The sequence below is a fragment of the Cydia splendana genome, chromosome 8 (genome assembly GCF_910591565.1).
Source record: "Cydia splendana chromosome 8, ilCydSple1.2, whole genome shotgun sequence".
Lineage (NCBI taxonomy): Eukaryota > Metazoa > Arthropoda > Insecta > Lepidoptera > Tortricidae > Cydia > Cydia splendana.
In genome coordinates, this window is record NC_085967.1 from 18,914,244 (window position 1) to 18,941,898 (window position 27,655).

The following is a 27,655-nucleotide window of genomic DNA, read 5'->3' on the forward strand; positions in this document are numbered from 1 at the left end:
ATGGTGTCCTGTCGTACAACTTTGAATTCTAGTATAATTGCCAAGTTAAATCGATTTCGTAATCGATAAAGTATAATTTTAACCGAGTACACGTAGTTTGTGGAGTACACATTGATTTTGTATAATTTTCAATTTCAAATGGCCACTCAAAACGTCACAGCATGTATTTGCAATACATTACGGCATTTGATCGATCGATTGAATTCAATGGTCTTACTTGGCCGATAGTTATCTAAAATCGCAACCCATTTGTTGCAACGTTTGTAGAAGCCTTAATCGTTCATTTCATTCGTTCGTTTATGGTACTGACAGCTGACAGTAAGGCCCCATTCGCACGACAGCTTAAAAAGCGTTGCGTTAAAACCCGACGTTGGCGCTTTTTTACCGTTTCCAATATTTGTGTTCATATGAACGCTTAAAAATCACTTGTGAGTCGTACTGCCACGTACGCATCTCAGCAAAGCCATACTTTATTTGCTATTACGACGTATTATTTGAATATAGCTTGAATATTTCAGGAATTTGTAAGCATAAGTTGACATTTTTAAGGTGAAACTAATAATAATCTTGACGATTGACACCAAAAATGGACACTTGACAGCCAACTGACAGCAGCGCCGGCGCTTTTTCAACGCTTGTGAGAACAGATACACGGATTTCCGTATGGTCTATTCAATTTGACGCCAACGCTCAACGCCGAAAATCGAACAGTGCTCGATAAAAAAGCGCCGCGCTTAAAAACCGCCTTCGTGTGAATACATACATGGTTATCCATTTGTGTCATTCAAACGCTTTTTTAACGCGCGTTGAAAAAGCTGCCGTGCGAACGGGGCCTAACAAAAGTAACAAATGTCAATTGAAAAGCAAGGGAATTTGCGTTTGCGTCGTTTTCCTTAAGTTTCGTAATATTTTGATATTTTTGATTATAAATTGCTTGCTTTTATTAACCACTTACACATTACTGAGTAAGACTTTCGAAATTGTCGTATTACGCTTTGGAAGATGACAGTACCTCCGACCATGAAGAAGATAAACAAGAAAATACCCGGAATTTTACCACCACCACCTAAGACAGAAATTGACGGTAAAATAACTGATTTATGCTCCAAAACCGTTGCTGAACTTCGAGAATTGCGTGACAGGCAGTTAAAGCTATTGAATAACAAGTCTTTTATCAATAAACTGACTGACAGAGGAGCCAAAGTTCAAGCTTTACATGATAGAATTATTATAGAGTTAAAAGCAAAGGAAGATGAAGAACAGGCTTGTCGCCTTCTAGATAACCTAACCCTTAGTGCCGTGAACAAACAAACAGTGCAGGATCTCGAATGGCATGGAAAATCTAATAAGTCTGACACATACTTAGATTCAGATGATGACAGTGAGCCTGAAGATGTTCTGCAAATCCTAAGTCAAAGTACAGCTCACGAGAAAACAGTCAAAGTATTACCACCAGAAAAACCTCTAGTAACACCGGAAGATCTAGCCAAAATAGAGGAACTCCCACATATAAAGTATTTAGTTGAGATGACTGAAAGCAATCCAAAGCCAAAAGGTACAGGAAACTTCAAACCGTACAAAACGACAAAGTCTGATGTCCATAATCCTGAAAAGGAAGTGCTTAGGAAAAAGCATAAACACTGGGAAGTTACAGCGGCGACCCCACCGCCGAGTATCCATGGGCCGGCTAAAGTATTAAGTTTAGAAGAATCTTTGAAATTACAGAAGGACTATATTTCACATTTGAAAGAGGTGGAAGCACAGCACGCTGCTGAGAAACTTATGGAAAGGACTGGAATAAAAATGCCAGCTTTGCCGAGAGATGTGACATCATTTGGGCAGTACAGAGATACTGGGGACTCCGATGAGTCCGACATGGAGGGGAGTGACAAAGAAGTGGTTGATGAAGAGCCTGATAGAGGGGGAGTTGTTTTTACAGTTGTTAAAGATTAGTAATTAGGAGAAAGTCAAAATGAGACAAATCTCACAATAATAAAACAATTCTCTGTTATTGATCAACTAATACAATATGAGTACACAAGGAGGTTTTGAAATATTAAATGTTTGGTAAAAATGTTTGGGTGCTTAACAATAATAAGACAAAACTTTTGTATAGATTTCACAAAGTTTTTTTTTATTACCTCTAGTTACATAGCTTAATTATTATTTTTTTATTCATTTAAGATTATAATTTAGATGTAATTTAATAGAAATCAGCATATAATGTTGTTAAAAAGGCCTGTGAAATGTACTATTTTTATTAAAATTGTAGTAACTAAATTTTGTTTTCTTGGTCCCCAAATAATACCTATACAAATTTGTAACAGGTAATTATGCAGAATCATGCAATTGTGTTGTCATTAAAAATTTAAGGTGACTACAGGGTTTATTATAATATTTATCTACCTTTTCGTCGGACGATTTCTTTTATTGTTGCCACTGCTACCTCTTAAATACCAGGGACTTAACAACATCAATTTCCTGTCTCTCAGCAGAAACGGACCCCTTTATGTCCAAATAATGCGTACTTGCGTAGACGCACACAACGCGCCGCCATTCATGTTTTGTTTCCTTTCACGATTTCCACAACACAACACAAACGTCTGAAACGTCAGTCGACCGTGGACGCCCGCGGAAGCCGCACGTCTCAGTACTCGCGTTGTGGATATTCTCAAGCATTACGTTTCGTTACACAGCAAATAATAACGATGCCTGTTTCACCGATTACGGGAATCGACGATGACCAGCGCTTCGCTTTGATGAAGGTAGGTACGATTTTGTGATAATCAATGAGTTATCAGCGTAATTTTAGATAATTAGAATTAATGGGACCAGCACCAAACACACAAAGTGAATTGGTGTTTGAAACAGCAGATTAGCATAAGTGTAGCTAATGTATATGCTTTATAGTAATTTATTGTTTCCTCCGAGCTACTTAAGTATAGGTAAGTAGGCATCTAGCTGAAAATACGATAAAATTTGCGAAGCGGCGCAAAATCTTAGTTTGAAAACTAAACAGCTGACTAACGAAACTGACGGAAAACTTTAAAACCATCATAAGTATTTTTTTTAAAGCAACCGTGGAGACTTTCCTATACTAGTGGCTCTGTGAGCTGTAGACCTCGCGAGCAGAGCTTGAAATAACATGGTGCTAAGAGCTTTAAATACACCGTGTTTTTTTTGATTTCCGTTAATTTCAAGGGTGCATTCCTGAGCTTAAATCAAGTAACTTTCTCAAAGACACCGATGTTCTAATTAAGTCCATTTCGGAGATAATCCATAATTTATATTTTTACTATAAGGCCTCTACAAGCGTGTACACTTGCCTTAGGGCCGGCTTACATATTGATTAGTGTTTAGAATGAGTTCATACATTTGCTACTAAACTTAAGTACAATCTCGGTCGATTGATGTACGAAATGACATTGATATGTCACAGATTTCAATTGTTTGGTTGAGTTAAATGTAATGCCCGTGTTACAACAACGCTATATGCTACATTTAATTACTTTTTAAACAAAAAAAAAACAAAAAAGAAAACAAAAAAAAAAAATTTTTTTGAAAATTAACTATGCCATTTAGTTCTTATAAACGTACTTAACTATACCCCGAAGTTAACGGAATTCAATAAAAACACGGTGTATAGTAAATTAAAGAAAAACAATACGAAATTTATGTGTAAAAAAATACAAAAAGTTATAATATCCCAGCATACAATTACTGGGGATCGAACCCAGACCCTCTGTGCAAAGAGAAAAAGCGAACGTTTACAAACTGAGCCAAATAGTTCTTAGATGGGTTGACGAAATTTAGCTACTCCTTCTCAAATTAAAATTAGTTAAAATTAAATATCTAAATACCGCCTAAACCAGCGATAATTTTTTTCTGCATTTTTTGCTATTAACTCTGTAAACATGTCTCAAAAAGAAAAAAGTCTTATGATATCGATACGACTATTTGTTTAGGCGCCAGGTATCACGACTCCGCCATTTTTAAAAATTTCCAAAAACCGGATTGACAAAAAATTTTTATTTAGTCATAAAATTCGGTCACAAAATTTCACGAGAATCGGTTAAGAATTGCGACCTGTAGAGGAGAACATCCGGACATACGAAAGCAAAATGCCCGAGTCAAAACGTAGACCTTCGCTTCGCTTCGGTCAATAACCTATATTCCACACTCAATCATTAGATAGGTAGTTTAGGTATGTACTTTACCTACTTACTTTTAATATTGTTTTACTTAGCTGTTTGAAGTCGGCATCTGAAATTATCAAATTACCTACTGACTGTAGGGACCTACTTTTTGATTAAATTTAACCCATTGTCTGGCTCATCTTGTATATGGGTTACGGTGGACTAAGACATTTAAGATTTACCTATGTTTCTATCATCCCCAACTCCCCAAGACTTGTTCTTCAACTAAACCTATATACCCTACAGCAAAATATTATTTTAATTTACAAGGGCTAATATGTTGTTTAACCCCTCGTACTAATATTGATACTCGAGCAATCGAAACATTATTAAATCTAACCACGAGGATAGCGAGTGATTCGAAGAGTGGAATCTTGAGCGTTGCAAGGGTTAAACAAAAAGTACACGTACAAGTAATACAAAAAGGTGTAAAAAAACCCTAAAGTAACATTGATATTGGTACTTTATTGAACTTGTGGGCCATTCCATGGGACAATTTGTATAGTTCGCATGGTTAAGTCATTGTTGATGTAAGTACAATGCAAGTATGCAGTCAACAGTGCATCTCTCGATGCATTCGTGCATAACTGCAATGTTGACGGTGTCAATACAAGCTGGATTTTCTCGTATTTGATCTACCAAGGAAATTGCAAAAGACCTTGTTTTAAACACACCTTTAGAAAATGTTTGAAAACTTACGAAGTCCTTACGAACATTTGAAAAGAGCGTTTTCACACTGTCCGATCCGATATCGGATGTCGGATGACCTTTGGAGAAGAACAGCCGAGTCGCTTAACTTCAAACTCGGGTAAATACATCTGTCAGATTATGCGATTTTGGTATTAAGAAAAGGTAATAGGGTTAGATATTTGCTGAGAGCGTCGAATGGATTTACCCGAGTTTGAAGTTAAGCGACACAGCCGTAGAGAGTGCCCTGATATAATCCTTTTATTTTTGTATTGACACTTTCTTTTAAACAGCAGTCAATAATTGAATGAATATGTAAATATTAAAAAGGCCTTTTATTCTATATAAAATTCAATAGTACATTGTGCAACGTGGGGGGTAAGTGAAATATTGTACGAGAGTCTGTATATTCACAACAGCCGCAGGCTGGAGTGAATTAAAGACTCGAGTAACAACATTCTTACCCCCGGAGTTACACTCAATGTATTTATTTCATCACGCTTGCGAAAAACTAACTATATATAAGTAGAGGAGAAAATAGATAATACAGATTTAGTTATAAATCAGAAAAGTTCACATGCAAAAAATGTAAACAAATTGTAGTTTTTGCCGACTAACTGTCAAGTTAGTGAGGTGTAACTCGGTAAACATTGTTTATTTTAGAGCCACAGCGCTAACACAACGGTAGCTATAAAGGCTAATGTGTTGCAACTGCATCCTTGGTCGTTTGATCGCCATGCGAGTCAACCAAGACCTCGAGGTGGCTGACCCCCATAACTAATGTAATGGGAGTAATGGGTGAAAGTCAATACTGGTTATTAATTGGTGAATTTGGTGAACGTGTTTATTATTTAGCTCGAAACCACTCGAGGAATAAAAATAAGGTACATTCGGACGAAGTTAATAATTCCGCATGACATTCATTCATTTCAATGACAAAGTGTGGTGATCGTGATGCCATCGTTAATGTCTAATTTCTATGAAAATATTACGTATATAATGACACTCCCTCACTTTGTTTTATACTTAGGGCATACTGAAAATTCCAGGACTGGCCACTTAGAAAAAATAAGGCGTCTCATACTCAATGACTCATATATCAGAATCCAGAAACTTTCAGTATGGCCCACGTAAAAAACCGGTGCGAAGATAGTTAGTTTTTAGGGTTCCGTACCCAAAGGGTAAAACGGGACCCTATTACTAAGAGTCCGCTGTCCGTCCGTCCGTCCGTCCGTCTGTCACCAGGCTGTATCTCACGAACCGTGATAGCTAATAGACAGTTGAAATTTTCACAGATGATGTATTTCTGTTGCCGCTATAACAACAAATACTAAAAAGTACGGAACCCTCGGGGGGCGAGTCCGACTCGCACTTGTCCGGTTTTTTTTAATACTCGTAAAATGAAAATAAAAGCTTGCACAGGTGCAATCTTTTTTTTTGCGCTGAGGAGCGCAATCATCATTTTCACGGTTGTTTATAAGTAAAAAGTCGTAATTTTGACCGAACCCGCTTGATATAAAAGAACAAAAGCAACTCGTTATACGACTTATACGTGTATCATTTGGAGTAAGGCAATTGAAAACGATCATATCAGGTATAGATATTGTTAAATTAGTTTGATGTCGAATTAAGTGGCGTGGCGTTATAACTTATAAAAGTTGATTGCACTTGCGTTGTGCAACTTTCCAATTTCCATTGCATTTTCTCCTTCGCTCTGCTGCTTTGCGTATAAACATACAGTAGGTATGTAGCTGAACGAAAAGCAATTACTCAAACCCTTAACGGGTTTTTTCGTGATTTCGGGGTTGGTCCCATAGTAAAAGTTGCTTAGTATGACCTAAACATTAACGGATTTGAGTAATTGCTTTTCGTTCAGTTACATACTGTATAATGGCCGTCGGTATATGCACCTAAGGTAATAAATAACCGCTTAAGACGATAGGTAGGCCCAATGCCCTTGAGCGTCTGGGCGGAGCTAAGCGCTCTGTACCCGCACCACCCGCTTACCCCGCTCACTGCGATCGTACGTGAATTTTGTATCGCTGCAGCGCCACGAGGTTCAAAGAATAAGATACAGCCCAGAGGCGCGTAGTTGGCGCGGTTGGCGGCTTTTGTTTGCAGATATTTTGTTGTTTGAGTATGAGTAAATCATGCATTTAGTAGGGGTCGTAAATTACATTTCACGGTTAATACGACAAATATAAATAAATCATTGTTAAGTTGTTCGCAGAAATCGCGAAGCGTCTGGTTGACGTAACTGGTGACCGAAGAGCTGGCGGCTACCTCGCACAACGTATCAGCATTGCGATACAGCGAGGAAATGCCGCCAGCATCCTTGGTACAATGCCTCAAGGGCCTATTTTAGATTTAAGCTAGTTATTAATTTCGTTTAGTAGTACCACTGTATATATATTGTTTGTTATAAATAAATTATAACAATGATTGTCAAAGAGAATTAAAGTTTACTGATGTTTAAACCTGCGTTTTATTGGTTAACCTATGTAACTTTCTTAATACATGTGATGTTGCTTAAAATGTCCATGGGCGACGATGACCGCTTCCCAACAGACGGCTCATTTGCTGACTATCACATAAAAAAAACACTTCTCGAAAGAAGATACATATTTATAATATTTACACATGGCCGGGATATCTCTATTATATGCCTGCCGAGTACGTATGAGTAATACCTATGATATTAAACAGACAGCAAAAAAAGTAAATTTTATGAACTAAGGCCGGTAAATGTTATCGCGATTGAAATAATATGTAAGTATGTATACTTACTTCTTTCAAAAAATGCGAGGAAATACCTATAATAGTTCAAATAAGGACGGGACGTAATGACAATATTTCCACGATACATGCGTATGCGAAAACTTAATTTACTTAATAAACTAATATCATTTTAAAAATAGATGTCTCGACGGCCCAGAACAGGTACGCCTGGCGAATAATGACGAGGAGAGCCGACCCCAAATGATATGGGAAAAGGCTAGGCGAAGAAGAAGAATCATAAAAATGTAATGGTTTCTGAATCAAACTAAGTATATATACCTACAACATAAATTGTCAATGTTGATCAATTAATTATTATTTTTTAGGAATCGAACTTTATTAAAAACTAACGTAATGACAATATTTCCAATTATGTTACAAGTGGAAATATTGTCATTACGTTCGTAATAATAGGCTGCGAAACACCGTGTTGCGCGCGCTAAAGCGCGTCACAACCAAATCAACTTTCTGCAGTTATTGACCGAAGCGAAGCGAAGGTCTACGTTTTGACTCGGGCATTTTGCTTTCGTATGTCCGGATGTTCTCCTCTACAGGTCGCAATTCTTAACCGATTCTCGTGAAATTTTGTGACCGAATTTTATGACTAAATAAAATTTTTTTGTCAATCCGGTTTTTGGAAATTTTTAAAAATGGCGGAGTCGTGATACCTGGCGCCTAAACAAATAGTCGTATCGATATCATAAGACTTTTTTCTTTTTGAGACATGTTTACAGAGTTAATAGCAAAAAATGCAGAAAAAAATTATCGCTGGTTTAGGCGGTATTTAGATATTTAATTTTAACTAATTTTAATTTGAGAAGGAGTAGCTAAATTTCGTCAACCCATCTAAGAACTATTTGGCTCAGTTTGTAAACGTTCGCTTTTTCTCTTTGCACAGAGGGTCTGGGTTCGATCCCCAGTAATTGTATGCTGGGATATTATAACTTTTTGTATTTTTTTACACATAAATTTCGTATTGTTTTTCTTTAATTTACTATACACCGTGTTTTTATTGAATTCCGTTAACTTCGGGGTATAGTTAAGTACGTTTATAAGAACTAAATGGCATAGTTAATTTTCAAAAAAAATTTTTTTTTTTGTTTTCTTTTTTGTTTTTTTTTTGTTTAAAAAGTAATTAAATGTAGCATATAGCGTTGTTGTAACACGGGCATTACATTTAACTCAACCAAACAATTGAAATCTGTGACATATCAATGTCATTTCGTACATCAATCGACCGAGATTGTACTTAAGTTTAGTAGCAAATGTATGAACTCATTCTAAACACTAATCAATATGTAAGCCGGCCCTAAGGCAAGTGTACACGCTTGTAGAGGCCTTATAGTAAAAATATAAATTATGGATTATCTCCGAAATGGACTTAATTAGAACATCGGTGTCTTTGAGAAAGTTACTTGATTTAAGCTCAGGAATGCACCCTTGAAATTAACGGAAATCAAAAAAAACACGGTGTATTTAAAGCTCTTAGCACCATGTTATTTCAAGCTCTGCTCGCGAGGTCTACAGCTCACAGAGCCACTAGTTTAATGTTTGGCCACAATAACTCCGATTTTATTGCACTTTGACTCAGCACAAGCATGCAGAATACAAGGAAGGCACAGAGCGACAAGCGACACAGCCTCCTCGTCTCAAAGCTAGCACACGACTGCCGGCCACGCCTTTTTCGAGCTATATACGCACGTAAAGTTGAAAAATATTCGATTTCTTAAAAAAAAATATTGATTAACATTATTCTAAAAATAACTTTAATCGAATAAACCGTTTAGTAGAAATAGGCAAAGTTAGTCGCAAAACGGCTTATCGTAATATTCCTTTTTTGGAAAAATTATAAGTCACAGGAAAAAAGTCAAACGTTACAAATATTGTACATAAAATAAAACGTAGATTCATATATATTTTTTTCATAATTTTGTGTTGAGCCGTTAAGAAGATATATACTCTAGAAAGTAAGAGTTTACGGCCAAAAACGGCGCGTAGCACCTTAAACCGCATGTGCATAGAAATTGCAGCGCCAGTTACGGCTTTAGAAAATTGTGACATCACACCATCATTGATGCGTTGCGGTGCACTGTTGCATAATAAAAGTATCCAGTATATTTGAAAACTTCTCGTAACTTGTGTCGAAAGCGCTCACTTTTATTTTTATTTTATTAGGGGATTTATTTCGTTTTTACATTATAATAACATTTTGAATTAGAGATTGATAAATTTAATAAACTTATGTAGTTAAGCTGGGTAACACGAGAGAATTAGGGATATACCTACTGTACTTAATTTAAGAAGGGTTTTACGCTGTCATGAATTCATGTCAGTAGGTCTTATTTTTGGTATGCGCTCGTCCGAAGTGTCGATTTCAACTTAAAATCATGTTTCGGTCGAAAGGTTGATTTGCGCAAAAAACCGTTGAAACTTTCGGCCGTGCCGAAACTGTATTTTCGGTAATGTCCGAATGAAATTCCGGTTCTATGTAGAGCAAAAGCGAACCTGCTGTTTCGGCAAAAAATCCGGTTTCGGTCGTACCAGACACTAATTATTATACTTAAAAAAAAAATGTTTTTAGTAAAATATTTCTCGACATGTACGAGTAGGTAAGCTTCACTTATGTGCGTTACTTATAATAAGTACCTATAAGTACCTAAAAGTAGAGCAGGGTCTGAACGGAGCTTGCATCGAATTAAAGAAAATACTTTCACTATAAAAATAAGAAGATGCACCAATAACTAAACTGCACCTGTATTTATGGGTGTTGACGAGCTCATTGCCACCGCGCTTGCAACACTCGCCGGCAAGGTTGGGAACCCGCAGGTCGCTGTTTGCGTAATGCCGTTCATCAGCGTCTGGTTGCAAAAAACTACATACCTGCGTCATAAACACTTGCCAGCCAGCCACGTCACAAACTATTTATTTTAATTCTTGAAATGGCAACAATTTTGCCTATCAAATATAGTCTGGGCAAACACAACTTGTCTGTCAGTAAGAACCAGGAAACTTATACTAATACGTTCCTTTTGGGTGCTATAGATAGTACTAGCGTAAGACTATAAAACAGTATGATTCTCTCTGTCTATATGTTTGAAATGAGATAGTCTTGGGCCAAAATATAATATGTACATATTTTTGGGGACAGTCTTACACAGATTGACCTAGCCTCAAACTAAGCAAAGCTTGTACTATGGGTACTTACTTAGAGACATAGATGACACCCATAACTCAAGAACAAATATTCGTGATACACACACAAATAAATGCCCTTACCGGGTTTCGAACCCGGGACAGGTACTGCTTCGTAGGTAGAGTCAGACGTAAAGTTGTTTCTACATATAATCTGTGTTTCTACAAAAACTTAGGAACCAGCATACATAAATAAAAACTGATACACGTGACTAAAGTCATAACTTTTTAACACATCAACAACGCGCTATATATAACGTCATTATCTATGTATTCATAATTGCTGAACAAAAAGCGAAACACAAAATTATAGAGATGGCCTTACTTGTCAGACTGGTACGGAACTTATGAATTATTTACCGAGTCTTATCTTCATTTGAGTCCTTTTATGTCTACCTTGAGAATAGGTACTTGAACACGTTTTTCCTTTGAACTGTTTAGAAAACCCTTATGTGGAGCAGATTAGTGTAACAGGAAAAACTGATGAGCTTCCTCTGGTGCAAGCCATTGGTATTAAAGTGTGTAAAAACAAAGATATAGTTAAAATTTTTTGAACTGATCTTGTTCACTTACCTGTACTAACAATGGCATTGTTCTATTACAATCCTATTATCTGCTTTTGTTCTTGTAGGCGCCAACCAATTTACTTACAAAATAAGTTAGAAGTACAATGCATGTATATTGAATTCTAAACCTTATTTCTTGTTGAATGGGGTTAAAATGGTCTAAAAAGATAATATCATATTCAATCTTTTGGAAAGTCACATGCACCTTAGCCACGACAGGGACGTATTCGGTGTTAAATAAAATACGTAGAAAGATAAAAATGTTTATTTATTATACATATTAGTTAACAAAAATAATCACATTTAATCAAAATCAACAAGTTCTTATACAAATATATATCAATCTTCAATCTGCAAAATATTTTACATACTACTAGAGCCAAAAAAAGATACATAAGTGTATATATAAAAAAATAATCCCATGTATCCAAAACCAACAGATTCTTATATAAAAACATGCCTATAATCTTAAAACTATAAAATATTTTACATACGTGATATACATATTAAATAAAATATGCAGAAAGATAAAAAAAGTATAATTATTATACATATTAGTTAACAAAAATAATCAAATATAAGCAAAATCAACAAATTCTTATACAAATATATGTAAATCTACAATCTGCAAAATGTTTTACATACTACTATAGCCAAAAAAAGTTACATAAGTGTATATATAAAAAATAATCTCATGTATCCAAAATCAACAGATTCTTATACAAAAATATGCCTATAATCTTAATAAGTACTACAAAATATTTAACATGCGACTAGAACCACAAAATAGTATAAATAATGAGATGTTATGTGTATGTGTACCTATAAAAAAATCACATGCAAAATCTACATATTCTTATAAAAATAATATATAATCTCTAATATATAATCTAAATATCTGTTTATCATTCGGATTCGGTTTCATCAGACTCTTCAGTCACGTTTATAATTAATGGAGGGTGACTATAATCGCGTAAATAGCCAATTGTAGTGCCGACTACCATGAAGACATGACGTGACTGAAGAGTCTGATGAAACCGAATCCGAATGATAAACAGATATTTAGATTATATATTAGAGATTATATATTATTTTTATAAGAATATGTAGATTTTGCATGTGATTTTTTTATAGGTACACATACACATAACATCTCATTATTTATACTATTTTGTGGTTCTAGTCGCATGTTAAATATTTTGTAGTACTTATTAAGATTATAGGCATATTTTTGTATAAGAATCTGTTGATTTTGGATACATGAGATTATTTTTTATATATACACTTATGTAACTTTTTTTGGCTATAGTAGTATGTAAAACATTTTGCAGATTGTAGATTTACATATATTTGTATAAGAATTTGTTGATTTTGCTTATATTTGATTATTTTTGTTAACTAATATGTATAATAATTATACTTTTTTTATCTTTCTGCATATTTTATTTAATATGTATATCACGTATGTAAAATATTTTATAGTTTTAAGATTATAGGCATGTTTTTATATAAGAATCTGTTGGTTTTGGATACATGGGATTATTTTTTTATATATACACTTATGTATCTTTTTTTGGCTCTAGTAGTATGTAAAATATTTTGCAGATTGAAGATTGATATATATTTGTATAAGAACTTGTTGATTTTGATTAAATGTGATTATTTTTGTTAACTAATATGTATAATAAATAAACATTTTTATCTTTCTACGTATTTTATTTAACACCGAATACGTCCCTGTCGTGGCTAAGGTGCATGTGACTTTCCAAAAGATTGAATATGATATTATCTTTTTAGACCATTTTAACCCCATTCAACAAGAAATAAGGTTTAGAATTCAATATACATGCATTGTACTTCTAACTTATTTTGTAAGTAAATTGGTTGGCGCCTACAAGAACAAAAGCAGATAATAGGATTGTAATAGAACAATGCCATTGTTAGTACAGGTAAGTGAACAAGATCAGTTCAAAAAATTTTAACTATACCTACTTACCTACAGATGTAGTGCATAATAATTTTCCATCGTATTTTCTCGGAAACGTTCGTATTTGTCATGCTACTTCAGTCAACCTCAGTACTTTTTGTACCGAGACTAACTGAAATAGCAAGACATGTTACGAACGTTTCCGTGAAAATACGATGGAAAATAATTATGCACTAAGTACATCAGTACATCAATATATTGATTTTATAAGAGGTGTAAAGTCTAAAACAAAATCATGCTTTTCGAAATCAAATTCATTGACAGTTGATGTAGAGGTGTTTTATACGTTCTCTACATAATGCGGTACCTACTTTCAAAAGTTGAAGTTTGACAGTCCAGTGACCACAAAACCTATGACGCAGTACAGCACCATCTATTTTATACTGGGTCAAGCAGATCTTGTCAGTAGAAAAAGGCGGCAAATTTGAAAAATGTAGGCGCGAAAGGATATCGTCCCATAGAAAATTTGAATTTCGCGCCTTTTTCTACTGACAAGATTTGCTTGACCATCTATAGCTATCAAACTAGGGGACTCGCAGCCATATTCGAACTTTAAGATACGTCAAATAATAGATATGGAAACGGTATAGATTGGATATGTCAGTGTCATAAGTGACGTTTTTGTTTGTAGAAACCTCACTTTTGACACTTGTTTGACACTGACATATCCGATCCATATCTATTATTTGACGTATCTTAAAGTTCGAATATGGCTGTCGTTTTATTTTAGGTTTCATTTCTACAATCAATGTTTGGTAATAGCGAATATAGCGAATATTTAAAAATCTGTGTGTTTATAACAAATTGAAACAAGAGCGAATATTTAAAATGTTAATGTTTATAAAAAATTTAAACAATTTAAACCAACGAACTAACTATTGCTATGTTATTAAAATATAATATCGTCATTTCATCTACATATAAAAAAAATAGGGCCATATCCGTACACGGCGGGAAGAAGCTGATAACTGTCGGGAAAAAAATGAAGAAATTTGAACCTTATGTCATTTTATTTTAAGTTCAAATACTTCAAATTTCTTCGATAGAATATCTCGAGTTATCCACTTCTTCCCGCCGTGTATAGTTAAAATTTTTTGAACTGATCTTGTTCACTTACCTGTACTAACAATGGCATTGTTCTATTACAATCCTATTATCTGCTTTTGTTCTTGTAGGCGCCAACCAATTTACTTACAAAATAAGTTAGAAGTACAATGCATGTATATTGAATTCTAAACCTTATTTCTTGTTGAATGGGGTTAAAATGGTCTAAAAAGATAATATCATATTCAATCTTTTGGAAAGTCACATGCACCTTAGCCACGACAGGGACGTATTCGGTGTTAAATAAAATACGTAGAAAGATAAAAATGTTTATTTATTATACATATTAGTTAACAAAAATAATCACATTTAATCAAAATTAAGGCCACGAAAGAAATCTTGCTAAAAATTGTAAAAAGCAAGACATTCAAAAAAAGTTATCACGTGGATGAAAAAGCTAAAGAAAGGGGTTGCGAAGTGTTAAGATTACCCCCTTACTACTGTACACTAAATCCCATAGAGTTGATGTGGAGTGACGTGAAAGCAAATATAAGAAAGAAAAATACAGAACCGAAATTTAGTGAAGGGGTATTAAATCTTATCCGAAATGTGATAAACGCGACAAACTCCCATTGGAGGAATTGTTGTAGGCATGTTGTCAATTTAAAAAATAAAATAAAACGCAATTATAGTCACCCTCCATTAATTATAAACGTGACTGAAGAGTCTGATGAAACCGAATCCGAATGATAAACAGATATTTAGATTATATATTAGAGATTATATATTATTTTTATAAGAATATGTAGATTTTGCATGTGATTTTTTTATAGGTACACATACACATAACATCTCATTATTTATACTATTTTGTGGTTCTAGTCGCATGTTAAATATTTTGTAGTACTTATTAAGATTATAGGCATATTTTTGTATAAGAATCTGTTGATTTTGGATACATGAGATTATTTTTTATATATACACTTATGTAACTTTTTTTGGCTATAGTAGTATGTAAAACATTTTGCAGATTGTAGATTTACATATATTTGTATAAGAATTTGTTGATTTTGCTTATATTTGATTATTTTTGTTAACTAATATGTATAATAATTATACTTTTTTTATCTTTCTGCATATTTTATTTAATATGTATATCACGTATGTAAAATATTTTATAGTTTTAAGATTATAGGCATGTTTTTATATAAGAATCTGTTGGTTTTGGATACATGGGATTATTTTTTTATATATACACTTATGTATCTTTTTTTGGCTCTAGTAGTATGTAAAATATTTTGCAGATTGAAGATTGATATATATTTGTATAAGAACTTGTTGATTTTGATTAAATGTGATTATTTTTGTTAACTAATATGTATAATAAATAAACATTTTTATCTTTCTACGTATTTTATTTAACACCGAATACGTCCCTGTCGTGGCTAAGGTGCATGTGACTTTCCAAAAGATTGAATATGATATTATCTTTTTAGACCATTTTAACCCCATTCAACAAGAAATAAGGTTTAGAATTCAATATACATGCATTGTACTTCTAACTTATTTTGTAAGTAAATTGGTTGGCGCCTACAAGAACAAAAGCAGATAATAGGATTGTAATAGAACAATGCCATTGTTAGTACAGGTAAGTGAACAAGATCAGTTCAAAAAATTTTAACTATACGGATATATTATCATGATTAACTTTAGGCCTGATGCTCGTTTCACGAAGGCATGTAACAGAGTTAGGTATTTTACGAAAGAATAATGCGACATAATTCATTAAAGAGTACGTGTTTTTTTTCATTCATTGGTATATATTTAGAAGTAAATAGGTAGGTACAACACTTTCTGTATTATGACATGAAAAAAAGACACACGCAAACAAAAAATTGTGACTTCTTCTCGTGGAATCATCCATAATTTAGGTGATTTTCAGAATCGAGAAAGTCTCATTTAGTTAAAAAGAGACTTTCTCAATTCTGAGAATCAATTTAAAAGGTATTTCCGCTTGTTTTACAAATTACAAGCTTTCGCGACACGGGCTTGTAGAGTAACTTTTGTGTAAGTACAGTCAACTGTAAAAATATGGGTGTAGCCAACTTATTCAAAAATATGTCCCATAGTTCTTAATTCGCTGACATAAGAGCGACATATTTTTGAGATGATTTGTGCACCCATATTTTTACAGTTGACTGTACACACCCGTTGGAGATAGCTCCGAATTCGATGCTACTTAGTTACCGTGTTATCCACCGGCGTAACTAGGACTGAGACCCGAAGCAAATCCATTGAATAGGGGCCTGGTGGTCAAATTGGCACCCCTCTCGGAGCAGAAGCCTGTGGCATTTTGCCCGCTTTGCCACTCTGTGCTACGCCATTTGATGTTTTTAAAATGTTACTGTTTCAACTTGATCTTCTCTGTGGCGAGTGCTAGTTTTCTGATGTTACACAAACAGCCAGCGGATGCTTCTTGGAGAATCGGGTCCTTGGATGCAATGGTTTCAAGCAGGAATTGAACAACGCCAGCCTGGAACGAAATAAAAAAGGATTAGATCGCCGATTGAAGAAACAGACCGTCTATATAAAAGAAGACCGTTTAAAAGCTCTTTCGTCGCTTTTAACTCTTGCATTACATTTCATTTAACTCATAAAATTGTCAACGCAAGCACGAATTTCGCAACAAACCCTCTCTGGTGTTGCGGGTGTCCATCGGCGACGGTAATCGCTTACCATCAGACGATTCACCAGCTCGTTTTCCTCCTATATCATAAAAAAGTTAGTTTGGCCTGCCTGTTTTAAATAGTTATGTAAGGAGTACTTACAACAGCCCGGCTCAGTGTTGTCACATACAATTTTGTCTAAGTGGTAGAACACGATGCAAAAATGGGTAGAAATAGGTAGAATTTAAAATGAAAAATAGGTAGATCTACCTACTTAGCTTTAGTCAGAAAAAAAAGGCGCGAAATTCAAAATTTGTATGAAATATCGATCCCTTGCTTATATTTTTAAATTTGCCCCATTTTTCTACTGAAACGCTAGCTTGTCAGAGTACAATTATCAAAAATGTATTAAAAATATTTATGAACAAGCAAATCAAGCAAATCTTGTCAGTAGAAAAAGGCACGAAATTCAAATTTTCTATGAGACGATATCCCTTCGCGCCTACATTTTTCAAATTTGCCGCGTAAGTAACGTTTTGTTACACGCGTGGAGGAAAATTGCTTGTACCGTAATATTTTGAAAAAATAGGTAGATTTGACGTCGAAGGTGGTAGATAGGTAGGACGCAGGTAAAATAGGTAGATCTACCTAAAAATTGGTAGATGTGACAACACTGGCCCGGCTAATAGTTGAATTTTAATAATGGAAGGTACCCATAGAACTTGTGATGCTTTATGGTTGGCCCTTCGCTCGCTACCTGGCTACAGTCGCTGAACCAAGTTACGCATACAAAATATTTTTTAAAGTAGCAATGTGATGCAAATAAACACATGTAACAAAACAAACACAACAATCCACTTTGGATTTTAGAAAACGTACTGAATTATTTACATTTTGTCTACTTGAACTTGTTGTTTTAATTTAAGTAGATAGATAGGTATTTTATTTTGTTTATTACTAGTAGATATCTAGGGGAAGCCTGGGTATAATGAACACCTTAAGCTTTGACTTGACATAACAGAAAAATTTAACAAGGAAGAAATGAAAAAAGTGTCTATAATAAGTCTTTATTTAATAAATTTTTAATTGAAAACAACACTATAGTCCGACCGCTTAACTGAGTCCTCGCCTGCGCGGTACGGGGGCGACGGGGCGGGACGGGGCCCCCGTACCGCGCAGGCGAGGACTCAGTTAAGCGGTCGGACTATAGCCTCCATTCATTCCTGCAATTTTGAACAAAACGTAAAAAAATATATTTTTCACCTCAGCAGCTCGAACAAGGGTACTTTGCTTCTTAAAAACTCGCTACGCTCGTGAATCTATTATAGAATCTTTCGCTTGCACGGGACTCAAAATAAGCACTCGAAGAAATATCAAACTTTGATCTCTATGTTGTACAAATAACTATTATTCGCTTTGCCCAGGGTGCCGGGCAAAGTGAAACAGGCCTCCGGGCAAATCAAATATCACTCATAAAATCTTAGCGAACTTAATAACTAAGTGAAAATTCATCAACATAAGATCATATCAATAATATTAGTTAGAAAAAGCTGTCACAAGTAACTTTTGGTATATTTTCACTAATTTCATAAGCATACTTATGCTTATGAAATTAGTGAAAATATACCAAACATTCACGGCATCTCTGAAGACATTTTAACACAGCGAATCCACGTTTTGATAGCCATTTCCATGACGTCTGTTAGCCAGGAGCCATGGTCGATCTTTTTTGATATTTATATACCATCTGTAACAAAATATTATCATTAAAAAAATTACCTAATAAATTCAAAGTGAACACGCTATCCGCTTTGCCCGATCCACTTTGCCCATTCAGTCAGATAAAGAAATTAAGAATAATAAAAAATAACCGTTGAATTGTTTTAAAAGAAATGCGTTGTAAAAGGAAGATACTTTAATAAGCAATAGAAGCATCTTGAATTAAAATTCGAGATAATTACTATGACAAAATAACATACAATGTACTTACCTTTCAAAATCGAATATTTTGCACTAAAAACACATTTTGACTCGTCAGTCGTCACCGACGACGCTCGCAGCGACCGCTCCCTGTGACGCTTGCCGCTCATAGAGCGAAGGATCCTGAACATCATATAGGCGCGTGGTGCGACAAAGTCGAATAGTTTAGGATTGGGAGCCCGATTTCGCTTTGCTTGAGATGTTCGCTTACCCAACCTTCCCCTAACTGTTATTTTGAAGCTGGTGTGTAAAATAAGTTTTATATAAGTAACACGAAAATATTTCAAACTAGTTAATTTCTTGAGAAATGTTAAACTCTTGCGCTTGATCTGCTCTAGAAGTCATCCAGTTGACTCAGGGTGTGACGGCTCTAGGCCCAGACGCAGCAGTGCAACTTCAACTGTGTCTTATGAACTACGTAATAAAGTAGAAAAACGTACAGCATGCATAGTCACGCAGTTGATAGAGAAGAAGGACAGGTGATACAGGGCGAGGGCAGTCGCGCGGTGGACGTCAGGGTCCCGTGACGTCATCCAGTTGACTAAGGGTGTGATGGCGCCTCGCTTGTTGAATTCTTGGCGGTTCTGGGCCCAGTCGCAGCAGTAGGCGATCGCCACGCCTAGGTTGGCTCGGAGATGGTCGTCTGTTGTGGTCACTGGAAGGCATATAACGCTCAAACATGTCTAGCTGTGTCTAGCTTTATCAAAACGGTGCCGGTTAAGAATTAACCAGAGCTGGAATTTAACAAATAAAACCTCGATTGCGAGATTGGAACCGAGAAGTAAAAATATCCTTCTGAATTCTAAATAATGAAGCATCATAAACATTAATATTCATATTTTTGCCTCATTGTCAATTTAACAGAATTTTAAAGTTTATTTGAAAATGTTTTAAGCGTTTGTCAATCAAATCTATCAATCAAACGTTTCTTGTCTTCATAATGTTTGTTTATTATTTTTTCATGAATTCATGTTTTGTTGCTCTTACCATTAGGTACCACCAAATTTCCATTACGTCCATCAAAATTTAGTAGGTAACTAATAACTTTAAACCGAAATGAATGTCAGATACAAAGGAAAAAATTACCTGGAGGCCTTGCTCCAGTGTCCAGAGCTGGAATCGAACCAGCCGGCCTAGCCAAGGTGACAATCGCTATCGCTTCGACAACGAAACTCTTTGTGTCTCTCTATCACTCTTACGTATTAGTGGGACAGTGACAGTTGCGTTTCGATCGCCACGGAGCGTAAGCGATCGGCATGTTGGCTACGCGGCCAGCGTCCTCTGTTTACGCGACAGATGCCTAGACAGCTCGGCCATCGGTCACGGTGGTATTGGTCGAAATTTCCAAGTATATGACAATTTCCTGATGGCTTGTGGCGCCCCTAATAATTTCCATTAAATACTAACCTAACTTAGACAGTTTCCCAACTACACCATGGTCAGATATAACAGCCAGATTCTCGTTGTCCTTCGCTATAGTGGCGATGGCTGCGCAGACGGCTGACAACACGTTGTGGTCGTCAGAGTCTAGCAGATCCACCGTTAGTTCCAAAGCACCAACAAACGACCTGTTGATAATAGAAAACAAAATACCTATCATCATCAATCTCGGTACAAAAAGTAAATATATGTATAGGTACCTACTGAAGTTGACTGAAATAGCATGACAAATACGAACGAGAGCAGAAAAAATCGTTCTAAAAATAGGACAAGAGGTTAAATCGGCACGGTCAAGGAACCTGGTATCTTGGAATTCCTGGACCGGTTTTGAGAAAAAGGGACCTGAATCTAAACCTGATTTGCGCAAAAACCAATCATACCCATGTTGCAAAAACCGCAACGCAAATCAACACAAAAATATTAAGTGTTCACTAGTGTTTAGATAAGAGTCAGGCTTAATAATTTAGCAATAGCACTTAAGTGTTTGGTGGTGTTACCAAATTATTTCAATTCACACTTAACCTTTCATATATTATGTGTGTTGGTGGTCAAAAATCGTGGGTTCTACTTCAAACCTTGGTGGTGAGATAGAGCGAAAAAAATGCAAAAAGATGCCTAAAAATCGGTTGGGACTTAGGATTCATATCATACACAGACAACAGGATAACATACAACACCCTACAGACCTGACCATCTCCCCAGAATCCGCTGCATTTTGCACACAAGGGCTCAAAGCCAGAGCCGCATTTGTCTGAACTCTATGGGAATCATTTTTGAGCAGGGACCAAACAAGTCGTACGCCATCGAGTTCGTCTATTTCGAGCATGCAACTGCTTTCCTTCGCGCACTCCATTATAACCAGGGGCACGTTTTCAAGGAGAGGCTTATGTGTGTTGTTGAGATGGTGAACTGTAATCAGTGTTCGAATTTCAATACCTATAATAATACCTAATGAATTACTTATCGGACTAAATGACTTATTCAAGTAGATAAGGTTGAAACTGTCTCAATTGTCATATAAAGTAAGAAGCGGGTTGATTATTATTACGAATTTAATGTTGCTTGTTATGGACCAATATATCCGTTTTATAAAAATCCATAAACTTACCTAGGAAATAAATCCAAAATAAAAAATATAGGTACCTATACCTATTCATATTTCCTACGAATCAAATTGCGACAAGGAGGTACCTAGTACCAACTTCTTACCTATAATATACGATACTACATGTATTTCTACAGTTAATAACATTCTAACAATGCAAACAGTATACTCAATTACTCACTTAGCATACGCATGCCCCCAGCGGCCCTAATCTTGTCCCTATTCGGCGGCGACTTGGCGCACTCCGCCAACGCACCAGCCACATTCGTCAACACCCCATCATTTTCATCGTCCAACAGTTTCACTAATATAGGCACTGCTTGAAGACTATCCAGCCTTTTCACACTAGCTTCACTGTTAGCGCATTTCCATAGAGCCCCTGTCACGGCCGCCATGAGAGGTTTGTTTGCTCTGTTTGAAGGATCGGAAGCAGCTTCTACGAGTAATTCTAGCCCTCCTGCTTCTCTGATCATGTCTCTAGTGATGGGATCGCTTGTGCTTTTGTAGATAGCCAAGCTGCAATATGTCTGAAACCAGATCGCAATTTAAAAGTCAAACAGTCAAACATCGATATTCTCGGCTACGTACCGCGCTTGTTTGGAATGTCGCGTTAACCTTTCATATGTGTACGGCGGTCAAAAATGGTGAATTGGAACCTCAGTTGTGGTGTAGGAAGCCAAAAAAAAATGCAAAAAAATTACCTACAAAAAATTCGGTCAGGGATCCTTTTCTGGTTAAAATTTATAAACAGACTGGTATACGGATTGAGGTGTAAAAGAAAACATTTTTAAAAAATTGGGTATTGCCGATACCTCCTTTGATTATTTACTAAGCACCCATATCATCGTAAAATGCTGGTTAACAAAACACACAAACCAACCCTAGGCGGTTTTCTGTGCCAACACAGCATCCACAGCATAGATACAGTCATTAATGTCATTATCAAATAGATAGTGAACGGCCAAATATACGTACTTATATCCCACCAGGAACACAAAATAGAGTAAATAATGAATGTTGCGTTACAATTTCATTGTTTGTTACGGTTTGCGAGTAAAAAACTCGTAAATTATGCAACGGAGTCAATGTCTGCCGGAGCGTCTGGCCGCGAGGTAGGCAAACAGTTTCCGATATGATAATATTATATATGAGTGAGTTCTATATTAGGGGTCATCCATTAATTACGTCACACGTTTAGGGGGAGGGAGGGGTCAAGAAAATGTGACATGTTGTGACATGGGGGAGGGGGGAGTCACAAACATTGTGATGTCACTTTAACTTCATCAGTAACCTAAAATTAATTTATATTTTTTTATTCGCTGTACAGTTAAATAATTAGATATTGGATGTATCTTTCGTTGTGTTATAAAATTACTAATATTTATATATCAAAAATATTTTTTTATTAAAAAAATCATGCCGAGTTAATATTGTCGATTTCGTTGAAAACAAAATTGCCTAAAATGTGACGTCACACTAGGGGGGGAGGGGTTTGCAAAATGTGACCAAGTGTGACACGGAGGGGGGGAGGGGTAAAAAAACCTAGAAATTCGTGTGACGTAATTAATGGATGATCCCTTAGTACATTACCTAGCACCCTATTACCTACTTTAAGGCTTTGTAACCGTGGATGCATTATCTATAAATATACCTACCTATAGACGATTACAATTCTCATGCCAGGTTTTTATCACAATTGACCTGCATAATATACCTACGTATAAAATACCCCGAGAATATGAGGTAATCGGTTATGAAGCAAAAACAAACCGGTGTGAATGGAACGGTGTTTGATATTTATCAACATAGTCACACATTGTACGCTGTGTTCTGAGTGAAATGAAATGACCTGAAATTTAGGTATCGTCTTGGGTCGTCCCATTCGTTTTTCGTCAAGTTCTTAAATTAGTCCTATTCTGCTTTCGTCACTCATTCTACATTCGTCACAATCGTCGGTGGCTTTCAATGTAGAATGAGCGACGAAAGCAGAATAGGACTAATTTAAGAACTTGATGAAAAACGAATGGGACGACCAAGACGATACCGAAATTTATCGCGATAGTAATGAAGCATTTCGCCAGAGCATCGCTTATCTAACTCCACTTTTAATAGTTTTAATTACTGATGTGCCCCGTCGAAAAGTTTCCAAAGTTTTGGAAACTTTTATATTTTTGTATAGGAATCGAAATTTCCATTTCTAAAATAAAACTTCCATTGTTTACTGTGAAATTTTCCTGAAATTTCCGAATAATGTTCCGTCTTTTCTGGAAAACTATCCGCAACTGTCACATTAGTTTTATAATACTAGAAGAAAATATTAATGACGATTGGCAAACGAAATGCTGCAATAGATAGAAGCAGTGTTGGCCGAAAGTTAATGCGAATTGAAAATGTTGGCCATTAACCATTACAGTTTACGATTCAATTTATAATGGTTAATGGCCAGCATTTTCAATTTGAATTAACTTTCGGCCCACACTGGACTCATAGAAGTAAGAATCGGTTTGCATGATTGTATAAGTACATTTATAAATTACAAATTGGACTACTCGTATAGTCTTTCCACGTCATGCTCCCTGGAAACCCCACTGTCTGTTTTGTGATTTATTGAAACGTAATGCTGATGTACACAAGAAACTCCTTGTTGACAAGAAAACATTGGAACTCTCACCAGAAACCAAGTTCATAACATAAATAAAATGTGTTTATCTCATTGTACCTATATAAAAATACAAAGTTTCGTACGTTTGAGAAGTCGGCTGGAGGCGCTTGCGTCCTGGCGAGAATTAGGTAAAGTAATTTAACTAGCCATGGCTAACTCGATCAACGTTAAAAACTGCAGTGCAATTTTTTTTAGGCGTCTTTTTTGCTAAAAAGTAAGTATTTACGTGAATTTTCTTTAATTAAATTTTGTGGTTGCTGGGGAGATACTCTACAGCAAGTCCGAATTGAGTTAATTGTACTCTCGATCTATTGAGGTACAATTTTTTTAAGTATGTACTAATTCAGTACATATTGTGTACATCATCATTACGTTTCAATAAATCACAAAACAGACAGTGGGGTTTCCAGGGAGCATGACGTGTCTTTCCGCACCGACTCTTTGTAGTTTTAAAGGTGACAATATTCTATATAGATATGATAATATAATATATATGTATGTATAAAGATATGATAATATGAGATATGATAGGTACTTACATAACTTACAACAATTGATAAATGACAATGCCCATGACAATTAATAATCGTTAACAATTAATACCTATAAATCCTATTATGTTTACGACCTTGACAGTGAAGTTGAAGGAACTATAAACCTACCTTTAAATCCTTATCCTCATTGGACAAATGCTTTATCAAATCATCGACCATCTTTTCCGTCTGTATGGCTAGTTGGAAGGAGGTCTCATTCGCACACATTTGGAGGAGTCCGGTGGCCGGGATGGCTACGTCCAAATGTATGGTCTTCAAGAGTCTTGCGATGAGAGGTATAATGCCGTACTTTCTCATGGCTTCTCGGTTTCTTTGTGAAGAAGACATGGACCATAGAGCCTTGGCGCCGGCGCGCGCTATGTCTAAGAACTGTAATTCATCTTGGTTCAGCTCTCCTCGTGGCGTTACGAGATACCTGCCAAGTATCAAATGTAAATGCTACACAGCAGCTACGTTGTAATTCTGTTTTATGTACTATAATTTACTGGTACCATACATATTTACGAGAATGATGTAAGAGTAATAAAGGGCTCGGGTTATTAAGTAACATACGTAATATGTAATAACTAATAATTAATACCTACTAATAGTAATCACATAAACATTTATGTGCGTAAGTCTAACTTTCATGCCTTCTGTTGATTAGATACGCTAACATATACCTAATTAATGAATTAAATCCTGATTGATTATTAATTTTGATATAGCCTTGAAGATATTTTCACAGTCAACAAAAACAATGTTTGTTACTTGTCGACTCTATTTCAAGGCTATCAAGATTTAGAACTAGGTATTCAATAATCTATCGGTTTCTACATACAACTGTAGTTGTACTTACATGCCTATATAATATGTATTATTATATATAATATCGAAGAAAATAACAAGAATAGCTACAAACCACGAATAAATAGCTAACTAACTAAAATCGATGCAGTTACTGCAGTTCGGGCATGCAGGCTGGCAGAAAGTGCGTGTAGGTAGGTAGGGTTCCTACTTATTAGAGTTATTAGTAGGTACCTAATTCCTCCAAGTTAAAAAAGGTACTTACGTTCCTAATATTCATCTTCCTAGTTAGTATAGTGACATTTTTATCTATTATTATCAGCAACCATTAGGTAGGTACGGAGTGTACCGTGTTAGGTGAAATTACCTTTCTTTGACATCGAGCAAATCGATCAGCTTCGGCAAACCTCCGTATTTCCGACAGAACTTTCTGCTCTTCCGAATCTTGCCTAAATTGGCTATAGTCTCCGCCGCAAGAATTTGCACATCCCTGGCCGGGTCTGACAATAAACCAACTAGCAAAGGAATCGCTCCGAGATCCGTTACTTTCTTCCTTATTTCAATATTAGGGGTTATATCTTTAAGAACAGCTAATCCGCCTAAAACACAGCAAAGGTCGCGAGTTTCAAGTAAATTGACTAGCAGCTCTAAACCTCCGATTTCCTGGATAGCTCTCTGGTTTACTTCGATAGTCAAGTCGTGGTCTTTCAAGCAAGAAAGCGCTACCATTGTCGCTGTTTGGTTGCCGGCTTTCATGTACTTCACCAGTTTCTGTATGTGCCAGTACTCTGGCGGTATTTCTGAGGACTTGATAAGGTCAGCCCAGTTGTCTTCAGAAGAGGAGGTAGATGAAGGGGATGACGCTGAAGTGTCAGAACCTTCTGTGACCATGACGATCCGTGGCAAGCCTACCGTGTCCTGCCCGCCATCGACACTAAACGCTGAAAGATTATCCGCATTATCCGCCATGATTCGTGATTTAATACGTGATACAAATTAGAAAGTCTTTCGATACGAATATAAAAATAAAATAGAAACTAGATTTATGGTAATAAGAGTCGTTTAGTCAATCAGGTTGCCTGGCAACCTTGTTTTGTCAAATATCAGACAGCGTTTCGTAAATTGTTCATAAACGTATTCGTAATTTGCAGTGTTATATTTTATTCTCACGAAAAAAATGTTATTGTATCGAATTTCGTTTTAGATTATAGGTAATAAAGTAATCATCATCTTATTATGCGCATATAATTTCAGCTTGGTAGTATAAAGTGTCAGAATAAGATGGATAGCCAATAAATTGCGCAATAAAAGTGACGGTTCATTTCATGGGGCATAAAACATTGGTTTGTTGGAATTATTTGCCGTGTGTTTGTCTATAAAATGCTTAAAATGAAGTTCAAACCACTAGAAGTAGAATCTCATTGCAATGGACCGTATTAGTATATCCCAAGTAGTAAGTACTGTTAAGTAGGTATGTGCAAAGGCGCTATGTAAACAAGAAAGGTAGAGGTACCACACTACCCTCCATACTCTGGCATTTATGTTAAGATCCTAGTGAGTATACAGGATGATTCATGAGACGTGAGCAGGACTAATCCTGCACACTCAGTAACTGATAATTGATCGATCACCGTCGTATTTAGGAGAAACAACAACACTTTTTCCTATTTTTTAACTTTTTGGTGAGGGCAAATTTAATTCTCAACAATCATGGTCACCCTACAGGACCTAATTAATAAACATAAAACCTCTTTAACCGTAATGGCATTTTGATTACGAAGAAAAAAACTGTCAAACTTGAGTGAGATACGAGTTTTCAAAAGTAACCAGACCGTGATGACAGTAATGACATTCACTTTGACACAGAATAGAATATCGGTAGTTTAGTATTCTCATTTTAGGGTGACCATCCATGTCGTAAAAAAATTAACAACTTTTTTTTTTCAACACGACTAGAAAATTGACGTTAACCTCACTAATACTGATACGAAACAGTTGCTTATAATTAACGA

General features: G+C 35.7%; 3 protein-coding genes across 3 annotated transcripts in view; 2 read left to right on the forward strand and 1 right to left on the reverse strand.

Annotated features, from left to right (window-relative positions):
* The first annotated feature begins 847 nt into the window (after window positions 1-847).
* LOC134792962 (uncharacterized) lies at window positions 848-1,992 on the forward strand. Its single transcript, XM_063764444.1, has one exon. It carries the CDS (start codon window positions 1,003-1,005, stop codon window positions 1,951-1,953), a length of 951 nt encoding a protein of 316 aa, XP_063620514.1. The 5' UTR covers window positions 848-1,002; the 3' UTR covers window positions 1,954-1,992.
* Window positions 1,993-2,612: 620 nt separating this feature from the next.
* Window positions 2,613-27,655, forward strand: part of LOC134792979 (SEC14-like protein 2) — a 37,124-nt gene continuing 12,081 nt past the window's right edge. Inside the window, exon 1 of the mRNA XM_063764471.1 lies at window positions 2,613-2,765. Within this exon, the coding sequence (XP_063620541.1) occupies window positions 2,709-2,765 (57 nt within the window). The 5' untranslated portion in view covers window positions 2,613-2,708. The remainder of the gene's footprint in view (window positions 2,766-27,655) is intronic.
* LOC134792967 (armadillo repeat-containing protein gudu) lies at window positions 16,231-26,781 on the reverse strand. The gene is made up of 7 exons (XM_063764456.1): window positions 26,011-26,781; window positions 24,966-25,272; window positions 21,823-22,168; window positions 21,223-21,445; window positions 20,504-20,664; window positions 19,537-19,751; window positions 16,231-16,983 (listed from the first exon to the last, which is right to left on the reverse strand). The coding sequence occupies exons 1-7, from the start codon at window positions 26,610-26,612 to the stop codon at window positions 16,852-16,854; spliced, it is 1,986 nt and encodes a 661-aa protein (XP_063620526.1). The 5' UTR covers window positions 26,613-26,781; the 3' UTR covers window positions 16,231-16,851.

What these genes read in the sequence shown, in the direction of transcription:
- LOC134792962 (XM_063764444.1), top strand. Translation starts at nt 1,003, where the DNA reads ATGACAGTACCTCCGACCATGAAGAAGATAAACAAGAAAATACCCGGA.
- LOC134792967 (XM_063764456.1), bottom strand. Translation starts at nt 26,612, where the DNA reads ATGGCGGATAATGCGGATAATCTTTCAGCGTTTAGTGTCGATGGCGGG. An exon ending in ATGAGGATAAGGATTTAAAG is followed by an intron (nt 22,169 to 24,965) that starts GTAGGTTTATAG and finishes ATCTGGTTTCAG; the next exon opens with ACATATTGCAGCTTGGCTAT. An exon ending in GATTCTGGGGAGATGGTCAG is followed by an intron (nt 20,665 to 21,222) that starts GTCTGTAGGGTG and finishes TATTATCAACAG; the next exon opens with GTCGTTTGTTGGTGCTTTGG.